This window comes from Schistocerca americana, chromosome 1 (genome assembly GCF_021461395.2).
Source record: "Schistocerca americana isolate TAMUIC-IGC-003095 chromosome 1, iqSchAmer2.1, whole genome shotgun sequence".
Classification (NCBI taxonomy): domain Eukaryota; kingdom Metazoa; phylum Arthropoda; class Insecta; order Orthoptera; family Acrididae; genus Schistocerca; species Schistocerca americana.
In genome coordinates, this window is record NC_060119.1 from 558,951,091 (window position 1) to 558,978,072 (window position 26,982).

Sequence of the window (26,982 nt, forward strand, 5' to 3'; positions counted from 1 at the left end):
AAACAAGGCCCCAGGAGCAGACAACATTCCATTAGAACTAGTGATAGCCTTGGGAGAGCAAGCACTGACAAAACTCTACCATCTGGTGAGGAAGATGTATGAGACAGGCGAAATACCCTCAGACTTCAAGAAGAATATAATAATTCCAATCCCAAAGAAAGCAGGTGTTGACAGATGTGAAAATTACCGAACTATCAGTTTAATAAGTCACAGCTGCAAAATACTAACGCGAATTCTTTACAGACGAATGGAAAAACTGGTAGAAGCCGACCTCGGGGTAGGTCAGTTTGGATTCCGTAGAAATGTTGGAACACGTGAGGCAATACTGACCCTACGATTTATCTTAGAAAATAGATTAAGGAAAGGCAAACCTACGTTTCTAGCATTTGTAGACTTAGAGAAAGTTTTTGACAATGTTGACTGGAATAATCTCTTTCAAATTCTGATGGTGGCAGGGGTAAAATACAGGGAGCGAAAGGCTATTTTCAATTTGTACGGAAACCAGATGTCAGTTATAAGAGTCGAGGGGCATGAAAGGGAAGCAGTGGTTGGGAAGGGAGTGAGGCAGGATTGTAGCATATCCCCGATGTTATTCAATCTGCATATTCAGCAAGCAGTATAGGAAACAAAAGAAAAATTCGGAGTAGGTATTAAAATCCATGGAGAAGAAATAAAAACTTTGAGGTTCGCCGATGACATTGTAATTCTGTCAGAGACAGCAAAGGACGTGGAAGAGCAGCTGAATGGAATGGACAGTGTCTGGAAAGGAGGATATAAGATGAACATTAACAAAAGCAAAACGAGGATAATGGAATGTAGTCGAATTAAATCGGGTGATGCTGAGGGTACTAGATTAGGAAATGAGACGCTTAAAGTAGTAAATGAGTTTTGCTATTTGGGGATCAAAATAACTGATGATGGTCGAAGTAGAGAGGATATAAAATGTAGACTGGCAATGGCAAGGAAAGCGTTTCTGAAGAAGAGGAATTTGTTAACATCGAGTATAGATTTAAGTGTCAGGAAGTCGTTTCTGAAAGTATTTGTATGGAGTGTAGCCATGTATGGAAGTGAAACATGGACGATAAATAGTTTAGACAAGAAGAGAATAGAAGCTTTCGAAATGTGCTGCTACAGAAGAATGCTGAAGATCAGATGGGTAGATCACGTAACTAATGAGGAGGTATTGAATAGAATTCGGGAGAAGAGAAATTTGTGGCTCAACTTGAGTAGAAGAAGAGATCGGTTGATAGGACATATTCCGAGGCATCAAGGAATCACCAATTTAGTGTTGGAGGGCAGCACGGAGCGTAAAAATCGTAGAGGGAGATCAAGAAATGAATACACTAAACAGATTCAGAAGGATGTAGGTTGCAGTAGGTAATGGGAGATGAAGAAGCTTGCACAGGATAGAGTAGCGTGGAGAGCTGCATCAAACCAGTCACAACAACAATGAAGATTTATGGGTGGTCTTTCTTTCCTCGCATCATTTCTGTTGCACTGAGAAAGGGAGAAATTACATTGGTACTAGAAATACTCTCCACTATAAATCGTATGTTGGCCTCCGAATTGTAGATGAGGATGTTAACATGGATGCGTATAGCTGAAGACCATAACGCATGGAATAGAATAGTGAAGGTCTTTATCCCGCAGCGGCTGGTGATGCTAACAGTGAATAACGCATTTTTGTTAGGTTTTAGATTAAGGCGCTTGTTGTGATGAGGACTTATTGCTGCTGCAGAAATGAAGAGGAGTCGCATGTTAGCAAAAAAAAAAAAAAATGCTGTTGAAAGTATCAGAGACAACAAAAACAGCCTTACCTTAATTGGAGAGTCAGTACATCAGTGGCGTGAGAGCAGTTCAGCGGTATGCTAATGATAGGGTAGACTGCATGAGTGGACTTACCAGGTCCCTCGCCTTGCGGCTGCGGCGGTCCGTCATGATGACGAATCCGTCTGGCTCTATTCTCCTGAGGCGGACTGTACGAGCCGTCACCTTCCCGTCCCTAAAAAAAAAAACAAGAATCTCAGCTTTACATAGACTTACGTAATGTAGTCGAATTAAGTCGGGTGATGATGAGGGAATTAGATTAGGAAAGGAGACATTTAAAGTAGTAAACGAGTTTTGCTATTCGGGGAGCAAAATAACTGATGATGGTCGAAGTAGAGAAGATATAAAATGTAGACTGGTAATGACAAGGAAAGCGTTTCTGAAGAAGAGAAATTTGTTAACATCGAGTATAGATTTAAGTGTCAGGAAGTCGTTTCTGAAAGTATTTGTGTGGAGTGTAGCCATGTATGGAAGTGAAACGTGGGCGATAAAGAGTTTGGACAAGAAGTGATCACATAACTAATAATGAAGTATTGAATAGAATTGGGGAGAAGAGGAGTTTGTGGCACAACTTGACAAAAAGAAGGGACCGGTTGGTAGGACATGTTCTGAGGCATGAAAGAATCACAAATTTAGCATTGGAGGGCAGCGTGGAGGGTAAAAATCGTAGAGGGAGACCAAGAGATGAATACACTAAGCAGATTCAGAAGGATGTAGGTTGCAGTAGGTACTGGGAGATGAAGAAGCTTGCACAGGATAGGGTAGCATGGAGAGCTGCATAAAACCAGTCTCTGAACTGAAGAGCACAACAATAGCAACAACGTAAGCAAGCATATGTGCATTCTTTTTGAAAACGGGAGGCAGATTTCATATTTGTACTAAAAGGAAAGTTCATGATCAGGAACAAGTCTGATACATCACTACACAATTTGACAATCATTAAATACAGTATACTCCGTACTTGTATTAACTGTTTAAAAGCTGAAATAATTGTTTTGCGTGAAAGTTGCTTTTTGTTTTCGTCAGACTTACCATGATGGTTAAACCACAGGAAAGATAGATTTATGTATTGCAATTCGCAATAATGAATCTATCATTTAAGTACGATCTAAGTTTCGTCGCCACTTCAACAATAAGCCTTCCATAACAAAAGGAAAAAAACTCAACCTTTTGAAGAATGTATCCGTGAATGACGGGACACTGATTTCAACTGGCTGTTCACAGGCAGCCAAATGAGGACGGAAAGTGATTGAAATCATCTCTCACCGTCAAATATTAAAGCGTGAAGATGTCATCATTGCATGTTCGTCTTAAAATCCGGCGTTATATTCGAGAAACAATTCCTACACACGGGATGTGGGTGTAGGTGTAGGATCTTTATCATAGTCTGCGATCGCCAGATCTTGAAACGTGTTTCCGGAGCTACATTAAGTCTCCCCCCCCCCTTTCTCTCCCCCGTCCCACTAAATTGTGACCGGCACCATGTTTTTCTCAACTGTCTGCGAAACATTAAAAGCGCTCCTGAAAACGCATTAATACAGCGCAGTCCAATGAAACTAAACAGTATTTCCCAACTAAAAATGTGTGACATTAAATTTTTCATTTGTGTGGCCATAGTGTCCGTGGTTGCCTTATAATTCTTGAGGGTATTTCTGTTCTGTCGATGCAACTACAAAAATGCTTGATTTTTTTCACCAGATGCGTTTCGCTTTATTGAGGTGAAGCATCATCACTGGTCTGTAATTAAGTTATTTACATTTTGATTTGCTTTCAGATCGAAAAACAGTTCGTTAAGAAGAAGTTGATTTATATTGTTTTTTACAACACACTTTTATGCACACCACAGAATATAGCGCTGCAGAACAATTAAAAATTAGACCAAAATCATCAGTGTCTGACGCAGAAAATCAACGATGTACTAGTAGACGGCATTTATCGATGTAAGCGAGCACTGACTGTTAGACAGTCTTCTACATTGAAGTAAGACGTTAGCATTTGTGACGGTAACGTAATGTGTGGACAGGAGAAGTTTAATGATTCGTGGGACAGATGAGAAAAACAGGATGTTGGAAATGTTTTAGTGGCGAAGGATTGTTTATTTAGCTTCGTTGCACTGGGTTACTTTTTAATGTGTTATCAGAACTTTTAATATTTCGTGGACAGTTGACTAAGACATGATGTCGCTACATCTATGTTCGAGGAAACTTAATGTAGTTCCACTGTAGTAAACCTAATGACAGGAGCACGTTCTTTCTAAACTCGTAGTTCAACAAAAAAAAGCAATATCTCGTGGTCGAATGCAATAAGAAAAAGGGAATGTCCTGGCTGATTCACTGATTCATCGTCGCCCAGTCCAAACCGCTAAGAAAAAAACTTGAAATTTGGAGAGGTTGGTGATCTCATACTGTAGTTATCATGTAAGAAGGGATTTTTCGAAACAGATGATGAAAGGGTTTTTGAAAATATGTTGCTATTACGGCTATTTTGAAGCTAGAACTACGAAAAATTGGTATTGGGTTCTCGACCAGAAATTAAAAAATACGTTTCAGCACTTACAGAAATTCAACCCATAAGAGGGTGATATGGTGTGTGAGAGTTTTTTAAATTAATTATTAAAGAATTACTAAAGCATTTTTAAAGCTACATCTATGAAAATTGATATTTGAGCTCTCGGCCAGCAATTTAAATTTGTGGAAATTCAATTCCTAAGGGGAAATAATGGAGGAAAGTTTTTATGGAATATTTCATTATGAAAGCATTTCTGAAGGTAAATCTCCGAAATTTTGAATTTGGCTTCTCGTTAGAAACAAGAAAATAAATGTTTTAGTTTTTATGGAAGTTAAACGCCTAAGAAGGTGAAATACAAGATGTAAATTTTTATGAAAAAATGTCGTCAGATTGAAACATTATTAAAGCTAAATCTATGAAAATTGGTATTTGACTTCTTGGTTAGAAATAAAAAAATGTGTGTTAGGGGATGAAAGTTTCTATCGAAATATCACCTTAAGAATCCAAAAGTAGGATTAACATAAACCTTCGACGCCAGCTTGCAGAATGGCTTTTTTTTCAGAAGTACATTCGGAAAAGACCACTGTTCTGTGGCCTTAACGAGCGTGAAAAGATTAGGCTAGGCTAGGCTCTGAGCACTATGGGACTCAACTGCTGAGGTCATTAGTCCCCTAGAACTTAGAACTAGTTAAACCTAACTAACCTAAGGACAACACAAACATCCATGCCCGAGGCAGGATTCGAACCTGCGACCGTAGCGGTCTTGCGGTTCCAGACTGCAGCGCCTTTAACCGCACGGCCACTTCGGCCGGCTGAAAAGATTACATCGTGTCGAAATTTAAGAACGAAATCAAAGAAAGCTATTTAAAAATCACCACGACAAATATGCCTTTTAAAAGTTGCATAGAAATAGAAACGGATTTTTAACACAATACATTTTCATCAGGCCTGATATATGCTCGCAAACGCGCGAGTGAAGCAGCGGTTACTAAGCTAGTTCAGGATATTAGTGAACGTCTAACAACCGCTACGCAACGCCTGTGAAAACAGAGAACGTTGAGAAACCAGTAATTTGGGCAGACTTGTTACATAACGAACCAAATGCGTTATCAGATTTATATATTGTTTTTTAACTAATATAAGCAATTAGAACACACAATATTAATTTTATTATAAAAACACGTACAGATTTCACAAGTTCCGGATTGTACTTATTAATTTAATTCAATACTTATTTATATCTCGCTAAGTAAGATTTTTAATTTCGTAATGTTTCGTATTTTGGAATTACTCTAAATTATTGTAAAGTATTGAAAGATGGACTTTAAATGTATTATTACTCCATACAGTAACTGGCAATGTTCCGAAAAGCTCTGCTTGTACACAGTACTGTAGTACTTAGTTGAGGTTATATTCCCAATAATATTGTTTATTTTTGTGGAGTCGTTGACGCTGCGATTTTTCATAATGCATTACTCGGACCTGCTTTAAGCTACAGTGTCTTGGGTGCCTGGATTTATTAGAGATTCCGATCCAAAATCAACGTCGGTACAGTAAAAATCATCACATTTTATGTGTGCATTGTTTTCACGGAGGTGTAATACGGGAAATTGTCATGACGTCACAAATCTGAAGCCGACGTCAGCCAGGTTGGCAGCCCCAAACATCAGCTTCTGGTGGAAGTGTTTTGATAAAAACAAACTTACAAGTGTACTAGTCGTTCTGATTATAGTCTAAAATGCAAAAAAAAATCACATTTCATTCGGAAGTGGACTCGTTCAAGTGATATTTTCTTTTGTATACATTACTTTTAGTTGCTCTGGTTGCTTTTCCTGTAGATAATTTATTTCCGTAATGTGATTTGGATTTCCCATCAAGACAACTCTAAGAGCGGTGTGGTTGAACGGCTAAGAGAGGGAAATATAGCAAACCTTCCACTCATAGCGAGAAAAGTTCTCAGCATTTTCGGGAAGAGACATAGGCGGCATATCAGTTTCGTCATTCCGTATTAAGGAAAGTGATGGATTAGAAAAGCAGCCTTTTCACGTCACATACTTCGCTTCTTTTTTATTCGAAACGTGAAACAAAAGGAAGTTATGTTAACGAGGTTAAATGCGTCGTATTAGTGGATCAAAAAATGGTTCAAATGGCTCTGAGCACTATGGGACTTAACATCTGAGGTCATCAGTCCCCTAGAACATAGAACTACTTAAACATAAGTAACCTAAGGACATCACACACATCCATGCCCGAGGCAGGATTCGAACCTGCGACCGTAGCGGTCGCGCGGTTCCAGACTGTAGCGCCTAGAACCGCTCGGCCACTCCGGCCGGCATTAGTGGATCAAATGTGCCTTAAAAAAAGACATGAAAAGCGTCTAAAAATCCGTTCCTGACACTTCATTATTCACGAAAGTACTCTAATAGTTACTATTTAAAAGACATGTCGCATGGACACTACAGAAATTAAGAACAAGAAGCAACTGTAAACACTTGTCTGCTAATGTTTAGAGGCTATTAAAATGGCGGAGCCGGTTTCAGAGCAATGTGCAGCGGAAGTATGTAGTGCCACCTCCCCCTATTATATCTCCAAAACTTTTTTAGGAGAACATGGGACTTGGATTCGCACACTGTAAGCTGCAAAACGAAAGAACGAGAAGTATAGAGAGCAAGGGGAACGTAACATTCTACTCTGTGTAAAACAATGTTATTGCACCCATACACATTTCAAGCTAAGATTATAAGCACGATCATAAGTACCTATGGAAGCAGATACACAATAATACTTTCCATAGTGGAACAGAAAAGAAACGAGCCGATTTTTCTAAGCCTCACTTCCCATTAAACCGAAGAGCAATGTCATCCGAGACTATAGCCACTGATAGGTATTCACCATACTTCTTTTTATTACACATTCCTCATTCACTACTTTCTTCGCTCTTGGGTGTGTTGTCGTATTTGCACGGGGCGATAGGCGAAATAGTTTAATTCAAAAAAAGTTTCAAGTGGCTCTGAGCACTATAGGACTTAACATCTGAGGTCATCAGTCCCCTAGAACTTAGTAATACTTAAACCTAACTAACCTAAGGACATCACACACATACATGCTCGAGACAGGATTCGAACCTGCGACCGTAGCAGTCGCGTGGTTCAGACTGAAGCAATAATTTAATTGCTGCCTCGGGTATTGTGAGCAATTGGCGCATGTGGAAGGGGGATCTGCGATGGTGCAGGTGTAAGAACGCAAACGTTCCGTTAAGATAAGTCAGGCTGTAAATAATAGGTTTAAAACAATAGTTCACTGGTTTTCTGCAAATAGCAACTCTCTCTCTCTCTCTCTCTCTCTCTCTCTCTCTCTTTCTCTCTCTCTCAAAAAAAAAAAAAAAAAAAAAAAAAAAGGTTGCGTGTAAACGTGTAAAGTCCTACATCTCTCATAACTGCACCACCCATGTAGAGCATAGGTAGTAAGTGGGAATTCTCAAATGGGTATAGACATTCCTGACGATTTTAATTGAGCTTAGAGGCTTTTGGGCAACTGAGTTCTGCTACTTTCGCGCTTTCCTCATTGCAAGGCTTGCAGAGAGGCGTGTTAGGCCCTAGTAAGCTAACATACGTACACTGATGAGCCAAAACATTATGACCACCTGCATAACATCTTCTTTGTCCGTCTTTGCAACGAAATACATAACTGATTCCGCGTATCGAGGATCCGACGGTTTGTTGGTAAGTTTGTGGAGGTATTTGACATTAAATGTTAACGCGCAGGTCTTGTAATTCGCATAAATAACGAGCCGCTGATTTGCGTACGCGATGATGGCGTCCGATAGCGACCCAGATGGGTTCCATAGGATTTGCATCAGACGAATATGGTCGCCGAGACATCAACGTGGGTTCACAATTAGGTCATTAACCATTGTAGCGCGGTTCTGGCTCCCAGACATGGACAACTATTCTGCTGAAAGATGAAAATGGTTCAAATGGCTCTGAGCACTATGGGACTTAACATCTATGGTCATCAGTCCCCTAGAACTTAGAACTACTTAAACCTAACTAGCCTAAGGACAGCACACAACACCCAGCCATCACGAGGCAGAGAAAATCCCTGACCCCGCCGGGAATCGAACCCGGGAACCCGGGCGTGGGAAGCGCGAACGCTACCGCACGACCACGAGATGCGGACCTGAAAGATGACATCACTATCCAGGAAGGCGCCAAGCATGAAGGGATTCAGGTGGTTCGCAGCTGGCAGCGTGTCTTCAATTAATACCATACGTCACATGCAAGCGCAGGAGAATGTCTCCCATAGCAGAATACTGCTCCCACCATCGAGCGTCCGTGGCGCGCTGCATGTTTCGAGCCGCCGGTTACCTCAATAACAGCGTTTGTGGACACGACTATCAACCTAGTGTAACACAAATGTGATTCACCCGAAGAGCCGAGACGTTTCCATTGATCGACGGTCGGATCCCGATGTTCCCGTGCCGACTGCAGTCGTAGTTGACAATGTCGTTGGGGCAAAATATGAACGCGTGGGGGTGGTCTGCTGAGGAGCTCCACGTTAAACAGTGTACGATGAACGGTGTGCACCAGCATTGTGCTATTTCAGCAGAGATGCCACAGATCACCACCTATCCTACTTTACCGAGCAGACAAGCCTCCGAACCCCACGTTCTGTGAAGAGTCGTGGACGTCCAACCATTTAGCGTCCAGTGGTAGTTTCACTGTCCTATCTCTTTCCGTAGATGCTCACGACATTAGCACGTGAACATTCGACCAGCTTCGCCGTTTTCGAGAGACTCTTTCACAGGATCCGCGTGGTAATAACCTGCCCTCTTTCAAAATCGTTTTCTCAATGGATTTCTCCATTTGCAGCCCATATCTTCACTAGGGTTATTCCCCGTCCGCGTCTGCTTCGCTTACATACTTTGGTTACCACGTCACTTGCCCGCAACGCCACCAGGCGGCATCCAACGTCGCGGTGTGCAGCGGTCATAAAGTTTTGGCTTATCAGTGTAGTTTACTCTGTGAAATTATATCTTAGGATTAACTCATCTCTAAGAAAGAATGTTTTCATTGCACAAAAGCGTGCCACAAACGCAATATGCTACTCTCAGTTATGAACATTTTGTAGACAGTCGTTTAATGACAACGAAAAAGTCTTTCGCAACGGACTGCTGTGATGATTATGATGGTTGGTTTGTGGGTGCTTAACTGCGCGATCATCAGCGCCCGTACAAAGTCTCAATGTTTACACAGTCCAGTTGTTTTACGCAATCCACTGTAGCCACTGTCACGAACGATGATGATGATGATGATGATGAAATGATGAGGACAAGACGAACACCCAGTCCCCGGGCAGGACAGAAACCCCTACCCGGCCGGGAATCGAACCCGGGACCCCGTGATCCAAAATGCAGCAACGCCAGCCACTAGACCACGAGCTGCGGACAACGGAGTGCTCTGATGAATTTCTCTATGAAAATCCGAGCTGTAGACGATATATACGAATGTCTATGTCACGAAAGCAACCGACTGCCGAAAAAGGAATGCTGTCACACAAATTTAACTGATGCAGTTAGTGTTCAGCGCAGCCAGCGATTACATTGGCGCCAACGACGGTCCGAGATCACTCGCAGGTCCGAGATCACTCGCAGTGTCTTTGTTTCCATCAGGATGTGTAGTGCAGGGCATACTACTGTAAAAAATCAGCACCAAGTGCTTGCTTGCTTCCATGCACCATATTTGGTTTAAACTATAATGTGACGAAAATTTACTGTTTACTGCAGTAGGGCATTAACGTTCCCCACAAAACGAGTCATTTTTGGTACAGTTTGTCGTGCAGAAACGTCGCAAAACGTGACGTCGATCAATTGTAACGCTGCCAGCGTTTTTATAAGTCTTTGAAAATGGTTACCTAAGTTAATTCTTTACCCACTTCGTCTTCACATTTCCGAACGACTGGTGCTTGATTATGTTGTCGACAGTTCTGTATGTATAGAAACATTAGTCGAACGTGAGAGCGTAGGTTATCTGTATTTGCAGTCTGGTCCTTAACCACTGAACCGCCAGTATGATAGGATATTACAAAATATACTTATTTGCTTCGGCAACTCACAACCAAATTAAAACCCTCCAAACCCAGTTACACTTCGGGTTATACTTCGCATCTATCTACTAGCACAACCTTCGTTCCAATAAACAGCTTCTTGCCACATTGCATTCATGTATTTCGCCAACACACCACCATATATTGCCTTTCATAGACCTCCAATATTTGTCGATCTGTCGCCACAAAACTTCATTCTACAAAATGGTAAAGACCGTACTGAATAAATGTTGAAATAAATGTTCTCGGTGTTCCGTTCTAGGCCGGCCGCGGTGGCCGTGCGGTTCTGGCGCTGCAGTCCGGAACCGCGGGACTGCTACGGTCGCAGGTTCGAATCCTGCCTCGGGCATGGGTGTGTGTGATGTCCTTAGGTTAGTTAGGTTTAAGTAGTTCTAAGTTCTAGGGGACTTTTGACCTAAGATGTTGAGTCCCATAGTGCTCAGAGCCATTTGAGCCATTTTTTTGTTCCGTTCTACCGCAAGAAACACGTTTATGTGGCGTCACATACCGTGTTCTTTTAAGGCGGCCAAACACTGAACTGCCTGCGCCTACGTGTGCAGGATAAATCTGCGCAAGCTTCAGGACTGTACAAACAGGTTTATGCTTAATCGAATTTCGACTATACATGCTTGTGCAAGCGTTCCAGCGCGCGCGTGTTTGAGCTTGTGTACCAAGAATAGCAAGGTTTGTGGAAGCACTACTCAGTGATTTAATTTTTACTTCGTCCTGTACAAATGCTGCACTTTAATGTAGAAAAAGACAAAGAATATAATATTACATGGAGAAATAGAGAACAACCACAGCGATACTGTGAAACAGTTTCCGTAGCTCGTCTACAGCTAACAGGTAATATGGGAATAATATTTTCGTTTCTTTATCCACTCCTTACTACAGATATCAAGTTTCCTCTTCCGTCTGAGCTCGACATTTTGTGCTGAACAAACTGATGCTTGTAGAAGCCTGCTTGAGCTGCAAGCCTGCTTGAGCTGTGTGGAGGAGCGAAAAACTTGTGCACCCTTGCGCAAGTATGCTTGGCCATGCGTGCTTGTCAAGCATGCAGTTTCGTGTGTGACCGCCTTTATTGGCTGATAGACGGAAATCGAGTAAGGGCCATTCTCGATTACGTGTTTGTGTAGCTGAAGTATCATAATTTTCACGTGTAGCCTTACATTCCAGTAAAATGTGCTGTTTTAATGCAGCAGTCCCTTAAAGATCCCATAAATGAAGGTCCAACAGTACCGACCGACCACCGTGTCGTACTCAGCCCAAAGGCGTCACTGGACGCAGATATGGAGGGGCATATGGTCAGCACATCGCTCTATCGGCCGTATGTCAGTTTACGGGACCGGAGCTGCTACTTCTCAGTCACTTAGCTCCTCAGTGTGCCTACTTCAGTGATCTGACGGGAACCGGTGTTACCACGGCGGCAGCCGGCCGAAGTGGCCGTGCGGTTAAAGGCGCTGCAGTCTGGAACCGCAAGACCGCTACGGTCGCAGGTTCGAATCCTGCCTCGGGCATGGATGTTTGTGATGTCCTTAGGTTAGTTAGGTTTAACTAGCTCTAAGTTCTAGGGGACTAATGACCTCAGCAGTTGAGTCCCATAGTGCTCAAAGCCATTTGAACCATCTGAACCACGGCGGCAAGGCTACTGGCAAGACGAAGAGCAGTCGGTGTCGTTACCCATTGCAGGTGGCGAACGTGAGAGCGTCGGGCAGCACGAGGTCCGTGTTGATGGCGTCTTTTCGCCACGACTGGAACAGCTCGAACGGGCTGTCGCCATCGAACTTGATCTGCGCCAGACCGGACGGCTCGATGGTCTTTCCGTTCTCCTGCAACACACAACAGCAGCCCCGTCACTCACTCCCAATTTGGCATACCGTAATTATTAACACATTTTATTTCTGTCGGAACTTCTAAGTCCCCTCTCCCATTTTTTAACAGCATATAACATTCTGTACGGTTTGAGGCCTTACAGAACTGCGGCGCCCCATTACTTCTTACAGGGGAAACTCCCCATCGCACCTCCCTCAGATTTAGTGGTAAAATGGTCCAGGGGATAGCCTGTCTAAAACTGAACACAGGTCAAGCAAGAAAGCAGGAAGAAGGTGTACTGAACTGTGAAAAAAGAGCAAAATCCAAACAGTGGACGGAGAGTTCATATTTTTGTAAAAAAGAAGGGTAGGCCCACGGGAAGTTTGAACATGGATCACCCTCCTCGCAGACCAACACCGTGACCACACAACCACAAGGCCACGATTCTTGCAACTCTCTCAATGTTGCACATCTTTAGCTTGGATCGTTCACTGTATCTATTTTGCTTCTTTATCCACAGTTCGCTACACCTTCTTCCTGTTTTTGACGAGCTGTACACTGGGCCATTTTACAACTAAATCTGTGTAGGATGCGATAGGGAGTTTATCTTGCTAGTTTGGTACATTGTTAACACATTGCAGAACTTTCACGGATGTCTTATCTGTTGCTCCAGAGTGGTCTGAATTTCAGCGAGTGCAGTCCTCGCGCTATTTAGTTGCATGGTGTTGGTTGGAAGGAAGATTAAGGTGTGACGTCCCGTCGACAACGGGGTCATTAAAGACGGAGCACAAGATCGGGTTAAGGAAATATGGAATAGGAAGTTGGCCCTGCCATCTTAAAGGCACAACAAGCCCGGAATTTGCCTTAAACGATTTAGTAAAACCTAAATCAGAGTGGCCGGACAGGAATCTGAATCGTCGTCCTCGCGAATGCGAATTCAGTGTTCTAATCACAGCGTCACCTCGCTCATTGCGTGCAGCTGTAAGTTGGTCGTTCTGTGCTTGATTATGAGTTCGTCCTACAATAATCTGGTCTTTGTATTTTTTCTCCGTTTCGTGGCAAGTTTATTAACGCTAATAATGTTCCAGAAGCACAAAATATTGAAGATTTTTAGAAAACGTTCGTATGAAAAATTCCGTACTTTTAATTCCCTTCAGGCCTAAAGCTTAATTTTTCTTCATAATAAGCTGTGACAAGCAAGTTGAAAGATAAAGAGACATTGGCGTTGTTCGAAGTGTATTTCCCATATAATGCAGATACACCAAAAGAGGAGAGTAGTGCTTCTGGAATAGAATAAGTTATTGAAGAATTCGGACTCATCAATTTACAGGCCAAACGAACGAAAAATAACACCATGCCTGTGTATCAGCCATCACTTGAATACTTCCACTAATTATCGAGAATCTAAAGAAAAGCAAGTTTAAGATAGCAGTGATAGGAAGAAATGTATCACAAGTCTCTTCAGAACATAGGAAGAAAGAAGGAATTTTCATTTTAAATGAAAACTTTTATTTCTAGTCGTGGGAGATGTCAAAACAGTGCTATGTATGATATAGAATCGGGATCTCATTTTATGTGTTACGAATGTAAGGTGTTCTTGCATGTCAATGAGAGGAAAAAATTTTCTCATGAAATAAAGCTTGTCATTGACTGTACCATTGTGACCTGACGGGCCTCTCAAGGCCCTTTTTGTAAAAAGAGAGTAATAGTAGTAAAAATGTGGTTTTCCTTACGCTAAAGCAATATCCACCTGATTATGGTGGTGTTACAAAGATAAAGAACAAAAATCTGGCTTCAAAGGAAAAATAGGCGCATATAAATGCCACAGTGATTTCGCCATGCGTTTTACAATGTGTTCCGGGAGGAATGGCCAGTATTGAGAGACACGACAGGAGCGATCATTCGAACCGATAAAATCTAATAAACATAAGCTCTACCGTGCATAACTTAAGAGTTACGAGCAGTTGTTCATCTTCGCTGCTGTGACACACATCTCTTCTACTGAAGAAGTGCTCGTAGTCTTAAGGTATGCATTTTACAGCTCATATTTATCAAACCTTTTTGCTTCGAATGATGGTTCCTGTCATATGCCTCAACAATGGCCATCCCTTCTGGGACACACTGCATATTTACAATCTAAGAACCAGACTGTCGATTGTCACAGGACGCTTCACAAAATAACTAGTACTTCACAGTGATATACCTTCCATTTCCGTCTACATCTGAGAAACAAACCGCTTACGAACTCGACAAAATGTCTCGCAGCACGGTGCGCGTTTCTTCTCTCTGTGAGCCGATTATATCTACCTGGAGCCAAGCTCTTTTCCAGACGGTCATTCTTTGAGTTTTCAGTGCCGACAGCGCGATGTTTTTGGAATTCGAGCGTGCGTGTTTGCTGATAATTGGTGGATCGGCGGAATCTAATGGAGGCAGTCATAATCATGAAGGGCGGCTTTCTATGAAACATTAACAGAATATAAGTTGTATAATTAATGTAAACGATAGCTAAGCAGGAAAAACGTCATGGGAGGAAGAATATGAAATAGTACTACGGAGGAAAAGATACTGCAAAAGGAGTGGTATTCGGGTTCAAAGCGGCTCAAGTGGTTAGAGCCAACAATAGGTAGGTAAGATAAAGTAAGTTTTCCCGTTCTGGCACTGAGCGGCCAATCAGAACCAACCTTCCTCTGTAAACGGTGTTACCGGATGCGGTACAGAGGGACGTGTGGTCAGCCCACCGCCCTCCCTGTCGTTGTCGGGTTTCTTGACCTTGAATTCGCTACTAAACGGTTCAGTAGCTCCTCTGTTGGCCTTACGAGGCTGAGTGTCCCCGTACCAGTGCACCCACCAAGGAAGCATCTCTGGCAGTACCGGGAATCGAACCTGGGTTTCCTCCACATGGTAGTCTGCCGTGCTGATCACTCGGTTACAGAGGTGGACAGTCAACAATAGCGTGTGACTTATAAGAAAAAGTAGTTCTTTTGTACGATGTTTCCTCTAAATCTTCGTGTTTTTCACGAGGAATACGACAGAATTACACAAATCAGAGTGAAAATGGCACGGTAACAATAGCAATGAGTGTACCGTGTACCGGCGAAGAATTTGCCGCGATGTGGGCCATCTATCTGCCGTTACCATCGACTATAATCATTCTGTTGTCTGCATTTGTGGACTAAGGCGGTGTCGGTGGCTTTCCCGGAGGCAAGGAATTCATAGTTAACCCTTGACACTGTGCAGACGATAAGCCCAGTGCCTGTAACGGATATTAACGATATGACCGCTATCAAATGCTCTCTTCTTGCCTAGCATGAGTTCAGCATTCATGTAGACAGATGGCCACAGCACAGACACTCGATACTTTGAGCTACTCCAATACCATGGCGACAACAGCTCTCTCACACACATGCACATACTCTCCCCAACGCAACAGCTGTCTCTAATTCTGATTCTTACTGGGGTGTTTTAATCATGTGTGGTATACCCCAGAGTGCTTTATCACCTCCTAGGGGCCATCTTCACAATTTAGAGAAGCCAGTGGAAAGAAAAAAGGTGGCAGGGAGGGGGAGGCGCGGTGCAGCGGGGGGGGGGGGGGGGGGGGGGGCGTTGTATCAAAAATGGGGTGGTAGGAGGCGGCGAAGGCGACAGTTCTGTGCTTTATTTTTTATGATTCATTTGCCAACGCCAAACCCTGTTTCGATCAGCCAGTGGTAATTTTCAGAGTACAGGCACGTGCTGCAAGCATTGATGTAATAAGCTATCTGATCAAAAATATCCGGACAGCTATTAGTGGGAATTAATATGGTCTGTGTCCATTCTCCGCCTTTATGATGACTTGAACTCTGCTGGGAACACATCCAATGAGCTGTTATGTCTATAGACGTAAGGCAGTCCACTCTTCCTCAAAGCCAAAACCGGAGGACGCTAGGGTCTGGAACGAAGTCGGTCTTCGAACTCATCCTTAAGGTTTTCCTTTGAGTTCCGATCGAAACTCTGAGCAGGCCAGTGTTTTTCACGAATGTTACTGTCCACAAACTATTGCCTCACAGACACTGCTGTACACAGCGAGCATGGGGATACAGTCATCGTCTCTGAGCTGACCCTCTACTATATGCAGTACATAATGCTGTAAAATGTGTTCACACCCTGTCGTATTTACCTTTTTCGTCAGCCATATTCAGGAACTACACTAACCATCAAAAACATCCCAGTAACAGCGTGTACTTCGCTGTTGGCATACACGCGGCAGCAGTTAACGTTCTCCAGGCACTCGCCAAAAAAAAACCTTCCGTCGGATTGCCACAGGGTACAGCGTGATTCAGCACTCCAAGTCACTCATTTCCGCTCACCCACTGCCTAGTGCCATCGCACTTTACACCATCCCAAGCGTCGTTTAGCATTGGGCACAAAAATGTGTGGATTATGAGGAGCTACTCGGTCACTGTACACCATTCTTTTTAACTCCCTTCGCTCTGTCACTATGCTAGCTTGACTACTGGTAGTACTTTGGAACTCGCGAGTGATTTCTTTCTCTGATTTCACGCGATTGTTTACGCCCACTCTCCGCAATGCTCGACGGTCCCTATCCATAGTACATGAGGTCCGCCTGGTCGTGGTTACCTGTAGTTGTTCATTCGTGTTTCCACTTGACAGTGATGTCACTAACAAACAGTCAACTTGGCCAGCTTTAGAAGAGTTGAAATGCTCCTGATTGATCAGTTCCTTGCGTGACATCTAACGACTAGTTCACGCTCGAAGTCACTCTTTTATCTGACCCATTTTGCTGTTACTGCTTCTGTACTGACAAAAAATTACTCCACGTCTTCTTTTATACTGACAAATCCGCCTCTCGTGACACCTGGTGGTCAATTCTGCATAGCACATGGATGTCTGGATACTTTTGATCAGATACTGTTTTCTCAAGGCGTTGAAAGGCGTGATTATGTCATGGAAAAAATACATATAAAAGGACATAATTACTTAATCTTCATGTATAATACGTCATTTTTTCAAAATTCTACGTTATGTTGATTATTCCTGCAGCTACTAACACACAAAAATTTACGTGAATTTGACTTCCTGAATGTTGACCACATTACGCTAAAGCAGGAAGTGAGAGAACTACTGGTCTAGCCGACCGCTCATTCAGTCATTTGTTCGTTTTTGGAAAACGGGATGAAGTGCCAATCCAATAGCATCTTGTTCTTGTCACTGTACATTCATTAACTGTCTAGTGTTCACTGAGAGAGAAATAAAAAGGTTTTATAGCACCTTGTCCTTTGCTCTGGTACGTTGATCGTGCCTAGAGCTGTTGAACAGGTACATTCTACCAACGTTGTCGACAGAAGACATTACGGCGGCGTGTATGGAGGGAAAGACGCATTCTCAGCTTTTTGCCGCAGGCCTTCTCAGCGTTTTGCCGCAGGGAACTGGTAACCGGTATTCAGTATACGCAAAAAGCCATCTGGCAGCGCCTTCTACCGGTCACCCCTGCTGCGTGATCGGTTACTATCGCCCGTGTTGAGTATCACAGTACAGCATTCCCACAGCAGATGGACACAGGACTATGTGACATACTAATAGCACTTGATGGATTGATACCTTTCACAGTTGTTATGGTTACTTATTTATTATGTGATCTTGGTATTTTTAATGTCATGTTACGGGCGCGTAAAATATCGCCGACAGTTTCTCTTTTTTATTACTAAATGCGAGGATCTGTTTTGTAGTGGCGCGATCACGAAAAATTTGACAGATTTTTTTTTTTTTAATTATCAGTCCTGTAACCCGTTTGATGCGGTCCGCAACTTTTTCCTCTCCTGTTCCAACCTCTTCACCCCAGAACAACACTTACACCCACTATCTTCAATTATTTATTGAATATAATCCAATCTTTGTCTTCTCTACAATGCGTGTTTTCTGTTACTTTTTTTCAATAAAATTTCGGGCGTGCAGCTGCATAAATTTCACTTCTGATGTCCATCCACCTTCACAGTCAGCCGTGCCCTTCTTATATGGGCACTTTCATGGTGGTCTTTTGTTTTTGTACCACACTTACGATGCCTTACATCGCAGTAGTGGAAGCTTTCTTTGTTTCATCTACTTTTTGCCAAGGAAGAAAACTAATTCTAGTGCAGTTGGAAATGAAGATGTACAAGACAGTTCAAGAGAGGTAAACGGATTAACTATTTTCTGCACTGCACTGCAATGATTGTCACAGATTTTTGTTGTAAAATAATTTATTGCTTGTATCTATAGTAGAAGACATATTGGTAGCTCAGATTTTTAGGCGTGGGAGCGCCATTTAATGAAATATGGGTTACGCTGGGGATGCTATCTATCAAATGTCACGAAAGCCTACTGGAATGATGTTTATGTAGTGACGAATTTACGTCACCTCGCCAAACAATTAGTGTAAATCGGTTGACTAGATTTCGGTTATGAATTTATTCAGAGGCCACCGTTCGATTTGTTTTGTGCAAACGTGTGGTCTGTGTGGTGGAGTTCCACCATCGGGGGAGCATGTTTTAATATACTAGTATCATGAACATTGTTGAGCTTACATTCCTGTTAAAGGAACTCAGATGTCAGGACCAAACGCGAAAGTCTGATAATATTCTGCTAGTGCCCTATAGGAATTAATAACCGCCTGCACTTCTCGGCGCCCAGATTGATATCTGACTTCTGTCCAAGGTCTACTGATTTCCTTAACATTATGTCTACGTGTTGCTTGAGTGCCATTCAAACAAGTTCTGTGATTCTGTGAATGAATTGTGCGATACGAAATCCCTTCGACTGTGAGATTCGCGGTGTTACATCGATTTTTGAATGTTCGGAAGTTGAAACCTGTAGAAATTTACCGTCAACTAAAGGACGTGTGTGGTGATGCACTAATAAGCGAAAGAAATGCAGGGAGGTGGTGTGAAATGTTGAACTGTGGACGAACAAATGTGCCTGAGCAAACTTGATCAGTGCGCCCGTCACTCATCATAGATTATTTGAAGAATCGAGTGAAAAGCGGAATCATGCAAGAGACTCCGGACGAGTCACACATTCCTTCCCCAAACATTTTCCGTTTCTTGACTGATGGAATTGTACCCGACTATCTTGGCTTTAACAAAGTGTGAGCCCGAAGGGTTATCCAGTAACTGGGAGACTAACACGAAGCACAGAGAAGACTGGAAGACTGATGGATTGATATTTCTAACACAGTATCATGCAGTTGGAAATGGATTTATCGATCAAATAGTTACTTTTGATGAGTCGTGACTGTCTCTCTTAACACCAGAGACCAAGAACCAATCACCGGAATAGTATCATCCGTAACACCTAAAAAACACCGAAAATTCAAGCAAACTGTGTCAATGCGAAAACTCGTGGTGATGGTGCTTTTGGGATGATAATGGCGTAATATTTGTCAACGATGGACAGGTTATTGTATCATCATAAGAAAACTGCGACGAGCAATCCAGAACAATTAGCATGGAGTAATTTCTCGTGGCATTGTGCTTATTCAAGGCTATGCCCGTTCTCACACTGCTGCTGCAACCAGAAACTTGCAGGATTAATGTGAATGGGAAATTTTTGATTGCTCACCCTTATAGGACGCCTCTCTTTTTGGTTAAAGAAATGTTTGAAATAATTGGGTGTCGAAAGTTCTAGGCATCGGACTTTTAAATTATGACAGCACAGGAAGGCCAACTCACGCCCAAGATACACGTGCCAATTTATTGAAATTCCTAACCGTGCTCCTACAGCCACGCACCCTATTGCAACTTCCACGGGTTCCGCCTGTTTATTCCCACCAAAATAATAAAACAATAGTGATAGTCTTCATGAATAGAAACTCTGTTTAAGTAAACCATGATTTTATGTTCTTCAAGCACAAGTAATATGCATCAATGCAATCTGTTCACACTCACTCTACAGTCACAATCACTCGCTTTACGCAGTTCTCTTTGAGTTTGCCATCGCTGTTCGATATTCAGCGGTCGCCTTTTAAACTAAATACACTCATCAGCTACGGAACTAAAACCATTCTAAAAATTATTCACTTCCATAAACGATATCGCAGACAACTCCTGCTTGCAACCTGCTCGGCATAGCTGCTCACGCCAGTCTGAAGAATGCGCCACAACTATCGGTGGGTGCCAAACCGCGTCCGCTTGTAGTATGGATCATCCCCGCGTCGTCGATGCTACTGTACTAAACCAAAGATAAATAAGGGCAGATTCTGTCTGCCACGTACAGGATCGATCTCTCTACCCTTTCACCCTACAGTCTGAGCCAGATCTTTATTGGTTACCACCTGTTGACGAAGCTCAAAGAGTTCCTGAGGAAGTAGTAACGTCTATGACGCGGTCACAGACGGAGCACCAGCTCGGATGGGACATGTGTGTGAATAGAATCGGTTTTGTCGTTTTGAAGGGAACCATCCTGTCGTTCGCCTTAAGCAGTTTATGGAACCTTGACAGATCGAAATCTGGATGGCTGGACGACGATTCGAACTCCGCATCTCTCTAGTGCGAGTCCAGCATTCTACCCACTGCGTCTTTTTACTTGGTTGCTAAGGATCAGTGTAATGCCAGCGTGACGGATTGCCGTCCTACGGGCCCGCGTTCGATTCCCGGCGGGGTCGGAGATTTTCTCCGCTCAGGGACTGGGTGTTGTGTTGTCTTCATCATCATTTCATCACCATCCGGCGCACAGGTCGCCCAATGTGGCGTCGAATGTAATAAGGCCTGCACCAAGGCCACCGGACCTGCCCCGCAAGGAGCCTCCCGGCCAATGACGCCAAACGCTCATTTCCATTTTCCATCAGCATAATACAGTAAAATTAATATGTAAGGCTAAGGACAGAGATCAGCTTCCAGAAATAGACGTAACTGCCAGCGGAATTTTTTTCGCTTACATCAGAGGTTGGTAAACTCATTAGTCAAGAGCGTCATTTATCAGTAGTACGACGTCTGAAATTACTTTTAAGAACCAATTTTTTTTAACTTCATTCGCTGAAGTCGACCCCTTCCTATTTTTCCGTCTAAGCTCGTCTACCTCCTTTCATCCATCCTGTCTGTATGTCCAAACCACCTCAACATACCTTTCTCAATACATCTTCTTACACTCTACAAAGCTCCCTAAAACTAATTTATCGAACTTAACGTTACCTTTCAAGTCTTACACAAACTTTACGTATGTTGAATAAAAGTTTATGTCATAAATGGTTCAAATGGCTCTGAGCGCTATGCGACTTAACTTCTGAGGTCATCAGTCGCCTAGAACGTAGAACTAATTAAACCTAACTAACCTAAGGACATCACACACATCCATGTCCGAGGCAGGGTTCGAACCTGCGACCGTAGTGGTCGCTCGGCTCCAGACTGTAGCGCCCAGAACCGCACGGCCACTCCGGCCGGCTTTTTGTCATAGTAACGATATTATTTATTGATAAAATTCGATTGTAAGGTATCCATAAAATTAAATCTTGAAAGTGACTGACAAAAGCTGATGTGAACAATGGCCTTCATCTCCTTGGAAAGTTTGGGTGAATCAGATTTCTATGTCGTTTTTAATTTTAGGTAAAATTCCAGGTTCTCAGCAATAAGATGACTCCTCAGTTTACTCTTGATAAAGTTATGCTAGAAAATGACTGCTCGTATGCACATATAGAATCGAATAAGGAAAGAACAGCAAACTCTAGTTTTTCGGCTGATTGTGAGTCAGGAATACAAACCAGACATTAAAAATCGGCTAAATCTTCACTTCAGAGTACTTCCTTAAAGATAAAGACACAAACACCAACTAACAATGTAAAAATATAGATAAGGAAACTAGTCATATGTACAGGTATTTTTATTTGCGATTGCATAAGCTTATATTTCTTTATTCCTATCGTCATCCGTTTCACTTAATTCCGACTCAGTTATTATTAAATCGCTTTCCAAATGATTCATCGTTAGTCCACTGCTTGTATACGTATATTCTTCCGCCCGATCACACGGTTTTTTCTACCTTCACGAGAAACAGTTCCACACTCTTCAACGGAGTAGATATTTCTGCCGCTGCTTCATACTTGAACTTCAGGACGTGAAAAATTATCCCGCGTGTCTGACTTATAACCATTATTCATCCCCCACTTTCGAACACAAGCAGAGAAGTGTGTGCGGGTGGCGCAGAGTGGAGGTGCCCTGACGCATCTACACCCCCGTCTAACGCCCAGGCCGAAAACTTACTTTTGTGCGTAGGCCGCGAAGTTTCATTCGCACTGTATGTGTGCGCTCGCATGTGGTATTTTGTTGCAGAGCCACATTCAAGGGGACGAAGAGCCGCATACAGGCCCACGAGCTGCGTCGGGCGACCACTGGCTTACGTCTATACGTGTAGCATCTCTTTGGAGGCTGTTGTGTTTGTACAGCCAGCAACCACGCGGCGCCGTCCACCTGCTTACGTAAGCTGGCCTTCAACCGGCTCCTTGACTTCTTAACCGTTCATTGCAACTGATCTTGACGGAAACAATGCGCTCAAGCACTCTTTGGCACTTCACATTCATTTCAGCGTCCCGTACCTTGAAATTGACCTTGTCTCCTGTATTTCTACCACATTTACATATAGTTTATTCGTTATCCATTCCTTATATCATTATGTAAGAAAATGTCTCTCAACATATTCCAAAAGAAAACTCGCCAGTCTGCTCCAGTTTCATAAACGAGAGCATTAGAACGTATTCTGATAGTATTGGAGTTACGTAAACATCGAGCAGAGAAGCTCGCTCCATATTTATCCTAATATAGTTTCAGTGAGAGTACCACATGCACTATCAACGAAAACATTATGAACACTGCCCACCTTGAGACTGAATGCCAACCAGTGGCGCTGCGGGCACGAGGCGCGTTAAGGAAATGATATAAGCGGATCTGAATCAAATAGAGACTCGTTCTAGAGACAATTTGGGCCACAATTGGACTTTGACAATGGGAGATCGTTATGACGTGGCGCCTGGGAATCAGCAACTCGGGAACGGTGAAGCTGGTCGTCTGTTACCGTGGTGTTATCGTGAGCATCAATGGAACTTGGCTGATGAACTGTAAAATGTCGAGTAGGCGGCAAGACGCTGAATGTCCAGGCCTCATCGCAGAACCTGGAGGTCGGAGTCTACTCCACCCTGTAAAGTAAGACAGGCGGCGATATGTGGGAGATCTGACCACGCTGTACAACGCTGGTGCAGTCACAAATGTTTTGGAGCACACCATTCAGCGGACATACTTGAACGTGGGTCTATGTACCAGAGACCCCTACGTGTCCCCATGTTGTTGTTGTTGTTGTGGTCTTCAGTCCTGAGACTGGTTTGATGCAGCTCTCCATGCTACTCTATCCTGTGCAAGCTTCTTCATCTCCCAGTACCTACTGCAACCTACATCCTTCTGAATCTGCTTAGTGTATTCATCTCTTGGTCTCCCCCTATGATTTTTACCCTCCATGCTGCCCTCCAATACTAAATTGGTGATCCCTTGATGCCTCAGAACATGTCCTACCAACCGATCCCTTCTTCTGGTCAAGTTGTGCCACAAACTTCTCTTCTCCCCAATCCTATTCAATACTTCCTCATTAGTTATGTGATCTACCCATCTAATCTTCAGCATTCTTCTGTAGCACCACATTTCAAAAGCTTCTATTCTCTTCTTGTCCAAACTATTTACCGTCCATGTTTCACTTCCATACATGGCTACACTCCATACAAATACTTTCAGAAATAACTTCCTGACACTTAATTCTATACTCGATGTTAACAAATTTCTCTTCTTCAGAAACGCTTTCCTTGCCATTGCCAGTCTACATTTTATATCCTCTCTACTTCGTCCATCATCAGTTATTTTGCTCCCCAAATAGCAAAACTCCTTTACTACTTTCAGTGTCTCATTTCCTAATCTAATACCCTCAGCATCACCCGACTTAACTCGACTACATTCCATTATCCTCGTTTTGCTTTTGTTGATGTTCATCTTATATCCTCCCTTCAAGAAATCATCCATTCCGTTCAACTGCTCTTCCAAGTCCTTTGCTGTCTCTGACAGAATTACAATGTCATCGGCGAACCTCAAAGTTTTTATTTCTTCTCCATGGATTTTAATACCTACTCCAAATTTTTCTTTTGTTTCCTTTACTGCTTGCTGAATATGCAGATTGAATAACATCGGGGATATGCTACAATCCTGCCTCACTCCCTTCCCAACCACTGCTTTCCTTTCATGCCCCTCGACTCTTATAACTGACATCTGGTTTCCGTACAAATTGAAAATAGCCTTTCGCTCCCTGTATTTTACCCCTGCCACCTTTAGAATTTGAAAGAGAGTATTCCAGTCAACATTGTCAAAAGCTTTCTCTTTGTCTTCAAATTCTAGAAACGTAGGTTTGCCTTTCCTTAATCTTTTTCTAAGATAAGTCGTAAGGTCAGTATTGCCTCACGTGTTCCAACATTTCAACGGAATCCAAACTGATCTTCCCCTAGGTCGGCTTCTACTAGTTTTTCCATTCGTCTGTAAAGAATTCGTGTTAGTACTTTGCAGCTGTGGCTTATTAAACTGATTGTTCGGTAATTTTCACATCTGTCAACACCTGCTTTCTTTGGGATTGGAATTATTATATTCTTCTTGAAGTCTGAGGGTATTTCGCCTGTTTCACACATCTTGCTCACCAGATGGTAGAGTTTTGTCAGGACTGGCTCTCCCAAGGCCGTCAGTAGTTCCAATGGAATGTTGTCTACTCCTGGGGCCTTGTTTCGACTTAGGTCTTTCAGTGCTCTGTCAAACTCTTCACGCAGTATCGTATCTCCCATTTCATCTTCATCTACATCCTCTTCCATTTCCATAATATTGTCCTCAAGTACATCGCCCTTGTATAGACCCTCTATATACTCCTTCCACCTTTCTGCTTTCCCTTCTTTGCTTAGAACTGGGTTTCCATCTGAGCTCTTGATGTTCATACATGTGGTTCTCTTATCTCCTAAGGTCTCTTTAATTTTCCTGTAGGCAGTATCTATCTTACCCCTAGTGAGATAAGCCTCTACATCTTTACATTTGTCCTGTAGCCATCCATGCTTAGCCATTTTGCACTTCCTGTCGATCTCATTTTTGAGACGTTTGTATTCCTTTTTGCCTGCTTCATTTACTGCATTTTTATATTTTCTCCTTTCATCAATTAAATTCAATATTTCTTCTGTTACCCAAGGATTTCTACTAACCCTCTTCTCTTTATCTACTTGATCCTCTGCTGCCTTCACTACTTCATCCCTCAGAGCTACCCATTCTTCTTCTACTGTATTTGTTTCCCCCATTCCTGTCAACTGTTCCCTTATGCTCTCCCTGAAACTCTGTACAACCTTTGGTTCTTCCAGTTTATCCAGGTCCCATCTCCTTAAATTCCCACCTTTTTGCAGTTTCTTCAGTTTTAATCTACAGGTCATAACCAATAGATTGTAGTCAGAGTCCACATCTGCCCCTGGAAATGTCTTACAATTTAAAACCTGGTTCCTAAATCTCTGTCTTACCATTATATAATCTATCTGATATCTTTTAGTATCTCCAGGGTTCTTCCATGTATACAACCTTCTATCATGATTCTTAAACCAAGTGTTAGCTATGATTAAGTTGTGCTCTGTGCAAAATTCTATCAGGCGGCTTCCTCTTTCATTTCTTAGCCCCAATCCATATTCACCTACTACGTTTCCTTCTCTCCCTTTTCCTACACTCGAATTCCAGTCACCCATGACTATTAAATTTTCGTCTCCCTTCACTATCTGAATAATTTCTTTTATTTCATCATTGATTTCATCAATTTCTTCATCATCTGCAGAGCTAGTTGGCATATAAACTTGTACTACTGTAGTAGGCATGGGCTTTGTGTCTATCTTGGCCACAATAATGCGTTCACTATGCTGTTTGTAGTAGCTTACTCGCATTCCTATTTTCCTATTCATTATTAAACCTACTCCTGCATTACCCCTATTTGACTTTGTGTTTATAACCCTGTAGTCACCTGACCAGAAGTCTTGTTCCTCCTGCCACCGAACTTCACTAATTCCCACTATATCTAACTTTAACCTATCCATTTCCCTTTTTAAATTTGTCCCCATGTAGACCCAACGATATCGTGAGTTACGATTGCAGTGTGCTCGAGTTCATGGAGACTGGATCGTGAATCAGTAGAAACGTGTCACTTGATCGGATGAGTCGCATTTTTTGTTACACCAGGTCTATGGTCATGTCCTAATATGCCACCATCCAGAAAAATCTGCTTCGAGCATATGCCTCGCCACGGTCGCAAGCGGGGGGGGGGGGGGGGGGGGGCAGTATTGTGCTACTGAGGGCATTCACTTTGGCTTCCATGAGACCCGTGGCTCTAAACGAAAGCAACGTGACTGCTGTGGACTACGTAAACAATATTACGGACCCTTTGCCTCTCTTCATGCTTGACTTCTTCCCCAACGGTGATGGCATATTCCAGCAGGATAACTGTCAAGGTAACTGCCAAGAAACGTCCTACAGTAGCTTGAGCGTGACATTGAACTCACGTTGACGTCTGGCCTACCAAAAATATGTTTTGGGTATTATGTGACGTGCATTGCTACCTGATGCCGCAAACCTCTGGAAACCTACCACGTACTTTTAGTATTCACGCTACGCAGAATCGCTTCTATATTGAATTCCAAAGACGTACCAACATGCAGTTAAGCAGGTGTTC

At 42.8% G+C, this 26,982-nt stretch overlaps 1 protein-coding gene across 1 annotated transcript in view; it reads right to left on the reverse strand.

Moving 5' to 3' along the window:
- LOC124624850 (pyridoxine/pyridoxamine 5'-phosphate oxidase-like) overlaps positions 1-26,982 on the reverse strand; it is a 216,303-nt gene that overhangs the window by 60,642 nt on the left and 128,679 nt on the right. Inside the window, exons 2-3 of the mRNA XM_047149133.1 lie at positions 12,121-12,269; positions 1,903-2,002 (exon numbers count right to left, since the gene is read on the reverse strand). Of these exons, the coding sequence (XP_047005089.1) occupies positions 1,903-2,002; positions 12,121-12,269 (249 nt within the window). The remainder of the gene's footprint in view (positions 1-1,902; positions 2,003-12,120; positions 12,270-26,982) is intronic.